This window comes from Schistocerca piceifrons, chromosome 3 (assembly GCF_021461385.2).
Source record: "Schistocerca piceifrons isolate TAMUIC-IGC-003096 chromosome 3, iqSchPice1.1, whole genome shotgun sequence".
In the NCBI taxonomy this organism is placed as follows: domain Eukaryota; kingdom Metazoa; phylum Arthropoda; class Insecta; order Orthoptera; family Acrididae; genus Schistocerca; species Schistocerca piceifrons.
The window spans coordinates 691,509,249-691,522,264 of record NC_060140.1 but is presented as its reverse complement, the minus strand read 5'-3'; the positions used below and the strand labels follow the sequence as shown (position 1 = coordinate 691,522,264).

Sequence of the window (13,016 nt, the reverse complement as noted above, 5' to 3'; positions counted from 1 at the left end):
GAGGAGCTCCTCCATCTGTGCTGTTCGATGCGATTGCGCATTGTCATCCATAACAAATAACTCAGTCCAGAATGCACCCTTGAAAAGACGCTCGTAGGGCAGGGTACAGTGTCACAGTGACGTTGACCTGAAAGTAAATCATGATCAAAGGTTTTGAGGACTGTGGGCCCATGCAACATTATGCGCTTCTGCATCATGACGCCTGGACCATCAGAAAGAGCACGTGCGACAACGTTTCTGGATACATTACGTGTTCCCGCCTCTCGTCCAGAATCACTACTCAGAATGAACCGGTTCTCATCCGAGAAGAGCACATGATCGCACTTCTCGTTGGTCCAGTCACGATGCTCTTAGCACCATCGCAAACGGCGTCGCAAATGAGCGAGTGTCGGGAAGAAAGACCACCCCGCGCAGTCGCTGTGACACTGTGGAACATCAGACTGAGTGCCTTGCAGTCTTGTCAAGTCTAACTGCAATAGCATCCGCTGTTTGACGTAGGTCCGTTCACGCCTATTGCAAAACGTTGCTGCTATAGTTGAGCATGGTCGACCATCACGTCTCCTTCGGGGAGCGTGCACCGTAAATGCTCGCTGTTCGGCACAGTGCAGTTTTCCGTTCCTTCAGCTGCCTCGTGTAGTGTTTCCATCTCTATTTGGCACTATAGTAACGCTGATCTCATGCGTTGTGGCGGCTAGCTTTGTGTGCCAAACTGGGAGACCTCTGGCAACATGTTCCCGCACTTTCATTCATTTCCACCGAGTTGTTAACATGTTATGTTTATATATCTCATCCTCAAGTTTTTGAGAGCAGTATATATTTCCAGCTTTCGATATTTGAAGAAGGACTCATACCGACAGTTCAGAGGATTTTATATTACAAGGGGCATTTCCGTATGTGACATAAAACTAACAGGGTCAGTCTTTGACGATATGTGTGCAACTTGTAAGCAAGAACAGCGAATTCATAGAGGGAAAGGAGTCGTACTTTTTTCGGTTTTTGATGCAGTAACTTCCATGTGAGGACTTCGACTATTTTCAGAATTCTGTGGGTAACACTTGTTATGATGAAGCAGCAAAGTTCCCATAGGCATAATAATCGTCTTCAATTAGTCTGCTACCAACCTTATACAGGAGACCAAATTCCTGTGTACGTCCACATAAGATAAGGGAGCAATATTCTAATCGACAACATAACTGCCAGTCCAAAAAATTTGGAGACTGTATTAGAATAAAATAGAGAAAAGTTGAGATGGTGGCTTTAATACTTCAGGTACTCTGTACCCACTTCAGTACAACGCACAGAAAGTTCGTATATCGACGTGAAAGTGTCAGAGAAATCCTTTTTTGGGATGTTTTGCAACTTCGCGTCGTATTGGCTTGAATATCGGCATTGTCGTAGAAGTAGTGATCTCCCCTGTCAATTTCTGCACATTGTCGTTTTGTGTTAGGTTTGTATTAATTACAGCAAGCCTCGTTACCGACGCCGATTTTTTCAATTAAGTCTCGGCAGACGTCAGCGCATCGTTGTATTTATTGGGGAGTTAAGGTGTGCAAAGCAAACATTACACACACTCTTCACTTCTTCGGCATATTCTGCAGAATGTCATGAACACTTGATTTGGAAAATGGTTCAAACGGCTCTGAGCACTATGGGTCATAAGTCCCCTAGAACTTAGAACTACTTAAACCTAACTAACCTAAGGACATCACACACATCCATGCCCGAGGCAGGATTCGAACCTGCGACCGTAGCGGTCGTGCGGTTCCAGACTGTAGCGCCTTTAACCGCTCGGCCACTCCGGCCGGCACTTGATTTGGAGATGTTGTTCCAATGCGATTTGTGACACAATAACATTGATACTACAGTCACACGTCCGCTACGTAACACCTGTTGCTCACAACAGACGAGTCGAATGCACATCTTTCTCACAGCTGTTAGTTCAAGCCGCCACCATAGATAACGGACTGATGTCGCTTATACGCCAAGAATAAGACCAGTCCTGGAATTTTATGGACTGACTATGTAGTTACACATCCACCAGTCTAAGCTCTATACCTGGCTTGCATCAGATGTGATAAACTACGTGAGACAATCTAGTTCCTCGCTGTAACACCGCTACAATACACAATCTCTCCGGATTGCTTGCGCATTCGTAAGTTTTCTTAAGAATAACCGTCACAAAGCAATATAGTGTCCAAAATACAACTACTGCTGATATAAGGTACATTGTGGTTTCTGCCCCACAGAATGACCAGAACTGTAATATTCGACATCTGATAAATTAAATGCTATCGATTATGGTAGGATATCTGTTTACGTTACCTTGCACAAAATAATTAAACATGGATCACATACTCCCGCGCTTGCTATGAAAATATCCAATCAGAAACTTTCTAACATTTCTAGCACTCAGTGTAGATGGCTTCAAGCATGAGACGTGTAACTCACCTCGCCCTCCAAAGGGTCGTAAAATCTTTGTATGAGTTGGATACATGTCGATTTTCCACAGCCGGAACTTCCCACTATGGCTACAGTTTCACCACCTTTGATCGATAAATTCAGACCTTTCAACACCTGAAACATTGTTAAACATGATGTCAGTATCAAGCAGCAGTAGAACAAATACAGACTATTTTACGTAGCGATGAAGTTTAAAAAAAAATAGTGGTCCTTTACTCAGGTGCTGAAGCTTAGGAAAAAGAGCATATACAGACTGACCTATTAGGATGTATACTTTCGAGTGTACGTGTACGCATGATGATACGTGTCATATTGGAATAAACAAGGAAATAATATTGGAGCGTAAACAGACACATCACATGCAGTGTGAACTTGCCGTTACTGTTGTTGTTGTTGTTGGTGGTGGTGGTGTTGGTGTTACCGATCAGCAGTCTGGTTGGATGCAGCTCTCCACGCTGATCTATTTTGTGACTCTCTTAATCTGTGTACAGCTATTGCAGCCTTAATTTATTTTAACCTGCTTACCATTTTCAAGTCTTGGTACACCTCAACGCTTTTACCCCACACTTCACTCTATTACCATATCAACTATTCGTTGATGCCTCTGGATGTGTCCTATAAACTTACCCGTACTTTTCCTCAAATTGTGCCATAAAGCTCTTTTCTCTCCAATTCGTTGAAGTACATCTTCGATCTATCTATCTAACCTTCAACAGTTTTCTATAGCACCACTCTTCAAAAGTTTCTATTCTTTTCTTGCTGGTATTGTTTATCGTTTATGTTTCACTTCTACATAAAACTACACTCCGAACAATTATTTTCAGAAAAGACAAGATTGCTTTAATTTTTTTTTAAATTTGATATTAATTTTTTTCTTAAAACATTTTCTTGCCATTGACAGTCCCCATTTGTACCTTTTTTAGTTCCGCTGTCGTAAGTTATTATGCATCTCAAATAGCAAATCTCTTCTGTCGCTTTCTTATCTCAAACCCAATTTTGTCGTTTCCAACAGCATTAGAATGTCAATTCTTCTTCCTGAACTACAATTTCCTTATCAAATACTTCCTCAATTATCTTTACTGACTGCTGAATGTACAACTTGAATATAGGCTATAATCTTAGCTCACTCACTCCTTAATTACTGTCTCCGCAACATGTCTTTCAACTGTTACAAATGCAGCCTGCTTTTTGTATAAGCACGATTTGTAGATAACTTCTTGCTGTCTGTATATTATGTTTGCTACATTCAGACGGTCTTCTAGTTAATACTGTCAAAAACTTTTTCTGAGTCTACGCTTGTAATTTATTCAGACATGTGTGTTTTTCGCGCATGCTTTGGTACTACGTCCACTCATGTGTGTAAAATACCTGAGAGAGAGGAAGAATTATAGGTTAGACTCATCGTTGAAAATTAAACAGAATGACAGTACTCTGCTGCAATGCCTGTTGTAAACTAGATTAGAACAGCGTTTTGACTTTTTCAATTTTGCACACTTTCAGCTGTGTAACTGTTTACAAGTGTCTGAGATCCATACATGATATCTATTGTTGTTGTGGTCTTCAGTCGGAAGATTGCTTTGGTCGCAGCTCTCCATGCTACTCTATCTTGTGCAAGCCTCCTCATCTCCGAATGACTACTGCAACCCTTATGTATCTGAACCTGCTAGTTCTACCCGTCTCTTGATCCCCCTCTGTTGTTTTTACCCCTCCCCCCCCCCCCCCTCCAACACACACACCCTTTCAACCGATCCCTATTTTGAGTCAAGTTATTTCTTCTCTCTGCAATTCCGTGCAGTACCTAATTAGTTATGCGATTTACTCACCTAATCTTCAGCTTCTTTGTAGCGCCACATTTCCAAAGTTTCTATTCTTGTTTTCTGAACTGCTTATCGTTCCCATTACACTTCCGTACAAGACTACATTCCAGATACACTTAATTTATATTCCATATCAATAAATTTCTCTTCTTCAGAAACGCTTTTATTACCATTGCTCGTTTTAATTCCCGAAATTGCAGAACTCATCTATTACTTGTAGTGTCTCATTTCCTAAATTACACTCCCTCAGCCTCGCCTGATTTAATTCGATAACATTCCATTACTATTGTTTCGCTTTTGTTAATGATTATCTTATAGCCTTCTTTCAAAACACTATCCATTGTGTTCCTCAGCATTTCCAAGCTCAGTTGTTACCTCTCTCAGAATTATATCATCGGCAAACCTCTTTTATTTCTTCTCTGTGAACTTAAATTCCTGCTTCAAATTTTTGTTTGACTTCTTTTGCTGCTTGTTCACTCTAGAGATTTAATAACACTGGGGAAAGGCTACAGCCCTGTCTATCTCCCTTCTCAACCCCCTCCTTTCTCAACCAAACATACCAGATACAGCACTGTTAGAACAAAAATATGAAACAGGAATCCTTTCCCCCCGTGCCACCTATTCATGCACTATGCTACTTTCATAGATGAACGATGATTACTTAAGTTTGTATGGTACATACAACATATTTGGTCGCTCAGCTTTATCTCTGCTCAGCTGCCCTGGAGGTGTCGTTGTAAATGTCCAGTATTTCCAAGTGATACCTTATGTCACAGCTTTCCATGAAACGCTTGGTGCATGTTGTTTATTTTGTATCCCCCTCATAGCAGTAAAATATTTCATTACGTGATTTTGTCCCGTACTATATATAGAACGTTTTTAATTCTGCTTTTATTTTAATGCACAACAGCCCACCCAACTGCATTTTAACAGTGTATGATGTATGACCAAAATAAGTTTTGACGGTAACTCAAATATGCCCATTTGATGGGTCATACCAAGTAAGTTCTCTTTTGTTTTGTTTTGTTTTATTTTATCCTTTATACTGTCGACAAAAACAACAAACGGTTGTTTTATATTTGCGTCTTAACTATGTTACATCTGGTACATATTTCAGGCAATAATGACCTTAAATGTCAGTTACGACAGTCACTGTGACAGATCATTGTCCTTCAAAAAAATCTATCTCCTCTGTGGACGCCGTTGCATCTAGAATAAACTGAAAGTCATCCTACAGGAGGAGTTCAGAAACGTTGCACCTAGGATTCTATTTATGATGCTGGAACTAAATGCTGTAAACCACGAACGAAAGCGGACAGGTAGAGTTCGAAGTTGGCAGATAGTAATTATCAGTCATTCTGATTCCACTCATGTCACAAAAGAATACGGTTTGTAACGATAAAAGCCACAGAGCTGAACCAGTTGATAATTGTTGCTAGACTGACCTTTACTCCTTTGCGGCTAGGATACTCGAACTTCACGTCCTTGAAGGTGATGGAGCCAACCACCTGGTCCATCCGGTCGCCTTCCTCGGACATGCTGTCGATCTGAGATTCGCGGCTGATGACAGCGTACACCTTGGCTGCGGCTCCTCTGGATATCGAGAACACTTCGATATACGGCGACGCCAGTCCGAACATCATGGACGCTGACATGATACCCATGAAAACCTGCAGCAGGAGGCAAAAGAACAGGTAATGACTTTGGCATTTAGCAGACTTTTCTTACTTATACAGTATCTGATCAAAAGTATCCGGACTCCTATTAGCGAACGTTAACGTGAGGTGCGTCCGCCTTTCGCTTTTATGTCGGCTTTAACTCTGCTGGAAGACTTTTAATGAGGTAGCCGAATGTCTTTAGAGGAATGGCAGCCGATTCATTTTCGAGCAGAAACCAGACAAGGTGGTGTTGTTGAACGCCAAGGTCTGGAGAAAAGACGATGTTCTAACTTATCCCAAAGGTTTGAGGTCGGGACTCTGCGCAGGCCAGTCCGTTTCAAGTACGTTATTGCCCAAAAACCATTTTCTCACAGACACTGTTTCATGACAGGTTAGTACTGAGTCATAAAAGTCATGATTTATGACTCAGTACTTTAATGTAGAAGAATATGCGATGGTGTCACAGTGAAAAATTATATTTATGACTAACGACTCAGTGGTTGAAAGTACAATATGTGACGTGTTACATTCTGTAATGACATTTTATAATCAGCAGATGAATGCTAGCACATTCGAAACCGGTAATAATTTATAAACTTACGATCTAGACAAATGAAAATTATACTTACATTTTCGACAAAAAAAAAGAAAAGAAAAAGAAGAAAGAGAAACGGACAGAGGAGCCTATCTTCACACGTCATTCAATTTAGGATCGGCCCAACTCTGCCTGTGCCGAGTTCTGAATAGTATGGATCGCAAATTTAATCATTGTTTTCATTGACTGTCCAGGAATGATGATTCAAGAAGGCCTTATAAAGTATACAAACGAAATGCTTGTACGAAAAGTAATATCACCATTCATAAAAAGAAACATATTCATCGCAAATTCCTACCAGAGGACCATGCTGTTCAGTCAGATTTATCGGTTTGAATCATGCAAAAAGAAATTATTTTATGTAAGTTTCGCAAACTAACTGAGATTTCTCTGAACGCTCTCTTATGTCTCCGACGCTATATCTCTGATATTTCTCGTAACGTCTTGAGAGATTTAGTCCACCTTTTTCTTTAGGAGCATTCCCGGTTGTATACGTATTCGTAACTATGTCTATCGCTTATTAAGAATACGAGTATGTCTTCCAAGAAGTTACTAAATGGTAACAGTTGTGTTAGCATTTAACAGCGTGAGCACGTTTTAAAGTAAGATTGTATTTTACGCATCATCTTATCGTCTAACATTAGGGTCTTCGTCATATCTGAGTAACACGAGGGCTTTTCAAATAAAACAAACGCATTAACATTCTACGTCTTCGTTCTTCACGTGTACATATTTGCAGCCCTCTGCCGCTAGGGGGCTCCGAATTGTAGCGTGTAACACGGCGATGCGTAAAATAGCTATGTCGGTGCGTGAGAAGTAGTATATTGTAATTGAGTTTCGAATTCTTAGAGTTCGTCCACACATAGGGCACCGTATCACGACCTCTGCAACTATCCGACGCGTTGGGTTCACTGTCATCGGTCTTTCCCCATACAGTCAGTCCCAGCTTGGCCCCATCCAATTTACATATGTTTCCAAAAGTTAAAGAACGCCTAGGATAACTTCACTTCGATAGTGAGGAAGCGGTGCAAGCAGAGGCGAGATGGCTCCGTCGAAAAAGTCAGACATTCTACAGTGATGGTACAATCCAACAGGTCAAGCGTTCGTCGCCAGGGAGACTACGTTGAGAAATAAATATGTATACATAGTGAATAAAGATGTAGAATATCAATGACGTTCATTTTATTTTAAAAGCTCGTAAGAGTTTTCACATAAAAACTTTTTAGCTCTCACTCGTATTTATACAGCATTGTCACAGTTGAATAATTTCATTTTGTTAGATGGAGACTCGACTGAGTATTATATGTCTACGCAGAACTGGATACTCACAGTGACCATAGTCGAAGCGTCGTACACTTTGTCCACCTTATCCATGTCTCTGATGATGAGACCCACACCGTAATAGAAAGCGAGGGCGTAACCGGAGTATATAAACAGCCACAGGAAGGCGAAGATCATGGAACTGAAGAAGCTTCGCTTGACGTTGAGGTCTTTCGCAGTACCCAAGTTCTTCTTGTACCTGTTGTAAGAATTTAAAAAGCTCTTATTTGACGTCATTTTTTCAACAGTTTCAAAGCTGGTAAGTTTTGTACATGAAAAGTCGAGGTATCCTGATGATTTAAGTAAAATGTACTTTACTAGCTGGACACAGAATATCGACGGGTGCCATATATACAGAGTGGTACATTGATCGTGACCGGGCCAAATATCTCACGAAATAAGTGTCAAACGAAAAAACTACAAAGAACGAAACTTGTCTAGCCTGAAGGGGGAAACCAGATGGCGCTATGGTTGGCCTGCTAGATAGCGCTGCCAGGTCAAACGGATATCAACTGCGGTTTTTTTAAAATAGGAAACCCCATTTTTATTACATATTCGTGTAGTACGTAAAAAAATATGAATGTTTTAGTTGGACCACTTTTTTCGCTTTGTGATAGATGGCGCTGTAATAGTCGCAAACACATGGCTCACAATTTTAGACGAACCGTTGGTAATAGGTAGGTTTTTTAAATTAAAATACAGAACGTAGATACGTTTGAACATTTTATTTCGGTTGTTCTGATGTGATACATGTACCTTTTGTGAACTTATCATTTCTGAGAACGCATGCTGTTACAGCGTGATTACCTGTAAATACCACATTAATGCAATAAATGCTCAAAATGATGTCCGTCAACCTCAATGCATTTGGCGAAACGTGTAACGACATTCCTCTCAACAGCGAGTAGTTCGCCTGCCGTAATGTTCGCACATGCATTGACAATGCAATGACGAAGGTTGTCAGGCGTTGTCGGTGGATCACGATAGCAAATATCCTTCAACTTTCCCCACAGAAAGAAATCCGGGGACGTCAGATCCGGTGAACTTGCGGCTTCGACGTCCTATCCACCTGTCATGAAATATGCTATTCAATACCGCTTCTACCGCACGCGAGCTATGTGCCGGACATCCATCATGTTGGAAGTACATCACAATTCTGTCATGCAGTGAAACATCTTGTAGTAACATCGGTAGAACATTACGTAGGAAATTAGCATATATTGCATCATTTAGACTGCCATCGATAAAATGGGGGTCAATTATCCTTCCTCCCATACTGCCGTACCATACATTAACCCGCCAAGGTCGCTGATGTTCCACTTGTCGCAGCCATCGTGGATTTTGCGTTGCCCAATAGTGCATATTATGCCGGTTTACGTTACCGCTGTTGGTGAATGACGCTTCGTCGCTAAATAGAACGCGTGCAAAAAATCTGTCATCGTCCCGTAATTTCTCTTGTGCCCAGTGGCAGAACTGTACACGACATTCAAAGTCGTCGCCATGCAACTCCTGGTGCATAGAAATATGGTACGGGTGCAATCGATGTTGATATAGCATTCTCAACACGACGTTTTTGAGATTCCCGATTCTCGCGCAGTTTGTCTGCTGCTGATGTGCGGATTAGCCGCGACAGCAGCTAAAACACCTGCCTGGGCATCATCATTTGTTGCAGGTCGTGGTTGACGTTTCACGTGTGACTCAACACTTCCTGTTTCCTTAAATAACGTAACTATTCGGCGAACGGTCCGGACACTTGGATGATGTCGTCCAGAATAGCGAGAAGCATACGTAGCACACTCCCCTTGGGCATTTTGATCACAATAGTCATACATCAACACGATATCGACCTTTTCCGCAATTGGTATACGGTCCATTTTAACACGGGTAATGTATCACGAAGCAAATACCGTCCGCACTGGCGGAATGTTACGTAATACCACGTACTTATACGTTTGTGACTATTACAGCGCCATCCATCACAAAGCGAAAAAAGTTGTCCAACTAAAACATTCATATTTCTTTACGTACTACACGAATATGTAAAAAAAAAGAGGTTCCTATTTTAAAAACCGCAGTTGATATCCGTTTGACCTATGGCAGCGCCATCTAGCGGGCCAACCATAGCGCCATCTGGTTTCCTCGTTCAAGCTAGACGAGTTTCGTTCTTTGTAGTTTTTTCGTTTGATGCTTATTTCGTGAGATATTTGGCCCGGTCACTATCAATGGACCTCCCTGTATATAACAACCTAACGAATCAAGTGGGTTATCGTTAGCTGCATGATTTCTTGCATATGACTTGGGTGGCAAACATTTGTTCCGTCTGATCAAAGGCAGCACTCCAAATATCTATTCGGTTAAATGTTGATTTAATTGTACGTGTTTCTACAGTTTCAAAATATCAGTCGAAGCAACTGCGCACTCTGCCTCAGTAGCTGAGTAGTCAACGCGTCTGGCTGCAATGCAGAGGCCACGGGTGAAATTCCAGTCAGCTTCGTGAGGCCACTTGAGGAATCACTCGAATAAAAAGTAGCGGCTCCAAGTATTGGAAAACCGAAAACGGCCGGGAGATCGGTGTGCCGAACGTCTGCCTCTCCTTAACGTATCCGAATAACACTATGTTGATGAGGATGACACGGTGGTCGATGGCATCATGGGCCCCTTTTATTTCATTTGTCTAAGTCAGTGTGGAAATTGTGGAGGTGTGGGAAATGGTCATCTCTACAACTCTGCAGACAGCTTAATCTCTCTCTTAAGTTATTCTCAAGATCGCTAAAGCGTCCTCACACGGGACGAGGGCCAACGTTGACGTGGACGCGACATCCATCCACACAAAACAACGCCATTGGCACACAGGACGAGATGGTTAACGTGATTAGATCTCTCAGCGATCTCCAGCAGCAGTTGTCGGCTTTATTTGGCTCGCAAACCACACAGGTTTTTTTTACGAAAATAGACGCGCGTTAAATCCCTACATTAGCTTTACTGAAACTCACACTTCCTCCCTTGTCCACATGCTGTTCACTTTCTTCTGTCTGTTGTTTACCTAAATAAGAACTTCAATATCCCCGAACATGTTGTAAGACAAAAAGAAAAGTCGCACGTCCAGTCAGTAAGAAAATCAGGTTACAGAACTTCACAAATTCGGACAAACTTACTCGTGAGAGACATCAAGTATCAGACAAATTATTACGTATTTTTCGTTGAAAAATGTTTCGTTTAATGTACCTCAAATACATGTTACTCTGTGGAAGTAAGTAGCGCAGTAGAGATGCAAGTTTTGCATGTTAACTATATAGCAAAATACTCCCCATAATTTCCCAAAAACTCGTTTCAAAACCTCGGACCAGTTAGAAGACGTGAGGGATGCTATAAATATCTTACTTTCACTATATCATTTTCATGCACAAGTGACAGTGAGCGCACTACATACAATCCATTTTTTCGAGACTGGTGATATAGATCTCATCTCATGTTTAAATAAAAATTCAGTATCATAGGTACCTGTCATACACAGATGTCTACCACCTAGCATGCATTAAATGCACTGTCACAGTGTCTTAGGAAGCTCTATTTTCATTGCAAAGTATTCGAATTTTGTGCCCAGCTTATTTAATGTTGAAATATCACAATAACTGTGTGCATTAACGAGGTGGTAGACCGTTCATCGAGAAGCTGACGAAGCAGGATAAGAGTTGTGCGTGTATCTAATTTTTTGCCGAATAGTTTGTTTAAAATCGTTTGAGAAAGATTACGGAGCAGCCAATGTGTACATCCATCCACACCAAAATAGGCAGAGAATGTTTTATTCATAACCGATAAAGCTCACAGCTCAACAGGCGATAGCAAACTGAGGCAGCAGCCCCTTCGGAACAGACATGTGGGCTCACCCAGCACTGAGTGCGAGAATGCGTTTTTGATCGCGACCAAGTTATTTTGCGCAAGCACTATATTTCCGTATTACCTACAACGTAACAACATACCTCCGAGCTCATCTGGCGTCACAGGCTTGCCTGACTGTGAAGAACCACTAAGGGTGTGGCAATCACAGAACAGGTGTCACTAGTGAATGGCATGTGGTCTCCTTAGCAAGCTGCACGGCACTTGTCCAGCATCTTCGATATAAATCGAAGTGTTCCTCTCGCCTTCTCTGCCAACGATTTCATCATGCGAAGCGGCGCACTGGTTTGCACACTAAATTCTCATTCGGGAGGAGTGAGGTTCAAATCCTCGTCTGAAGTCCAATTTAAGTTTTACGCCATTTCTCTAGACCAATTAAGTCGTACGCAAGTGTGTGTAAATCTTTCAATTGTTCTACTCAACCTCGATATGTTGCACAAAAGACCAAATACTTTATTCTGTTGCGACTAGATTCGAGTGGCCGAGCGGTTCTAGGCGCTACAGTCTGGAACTGCGCGACCGCTCCAGTCGCAGGTTCGAATCCTGCCTCGGGCATGGATGTGTGTGATGTCCTTAGGTTAGTTAGGTTTAAGTAGTTCTAAGCTCTAGGGGACTGATGACCTCAGAAGTTAAGTCCCATAGTGCTCAGAGCCAGCCACTAGATTCGACATAGCGTCATCACATGTCAGGCTTTAAAACTCAGAGTGGTAAAAACAACGTGTCCGATATACTAATGTACTTCAAATACATGTTACTCTGTGGAAGTAAGTGATGCTGGTGTACGGCACGACATCATCCAGCACACAACCAGAAATGAGTTGTAGAGTCTGCCAGATGATGACGCTATGTCAAAACTACTCGCATGAGGAGGATTATATTCAACTGCAGCCTGTGGTGGTAAAAAAAGTGTGTCTCATACAGAAAGCTAGGGTAGTTTTTTTAAATATCGGTTTCCTCCCAATCCTTGCCCACTCTGAGCTTGTTTTCTGGCTATAACTCGTCATCGATGCAAGGTTCTGTTTCGGCTGGTGGTACACCATTTTTTTCTGCCTCTGTCTCCCCTCCCCCCCAGCCCAATGCTTTTAATGTGCCACACATGCCTAGGGTTTTAATAATAACAACAAAATATTTTAAGATAATAGTCATAAACTGTTCGATTACTATGAAATATTTAATATGATATTAATAATTTCCTTATAGTCGGGCTTAGAACATAGCGTCAGCATAATTTCCAAGAGGCTGAAATTCAGAATACCGCATTTCAGAGAT

General features: G+C 41.6%; 1 protein-coding gene across 1 annotated transcript in view; it reads right to left on the bottom strand.

Moving 5' to 3' along the window:
- Positions 1-13,016, bottom strand: part of LOC124788966 (ATP-dependent translocase ABCB1-like) — an 88,287-nt gene that overhangs the window by 57,561 nt on the left and 17,710 nt on the right. The window contains exons 4-6 of the mRNA XM_047256256.1: positions 7,860-8,049; positions 5,723-5,947; positions 2,449-2,574 (exon numbers count right to left, since the gene is read on the bottom strand). Of these exons, the coding sequence (XP_047112212.1) occupies positions 2,449-2,574; positions 5,723-5,947; positions 7,860-8,049 (541 nt within the window). The remainder of the gene's footprint in view (positions 1-2,448; positions 2,575-5,722; positions 5,948-7,859; positions 8,050-13,016) is intronic.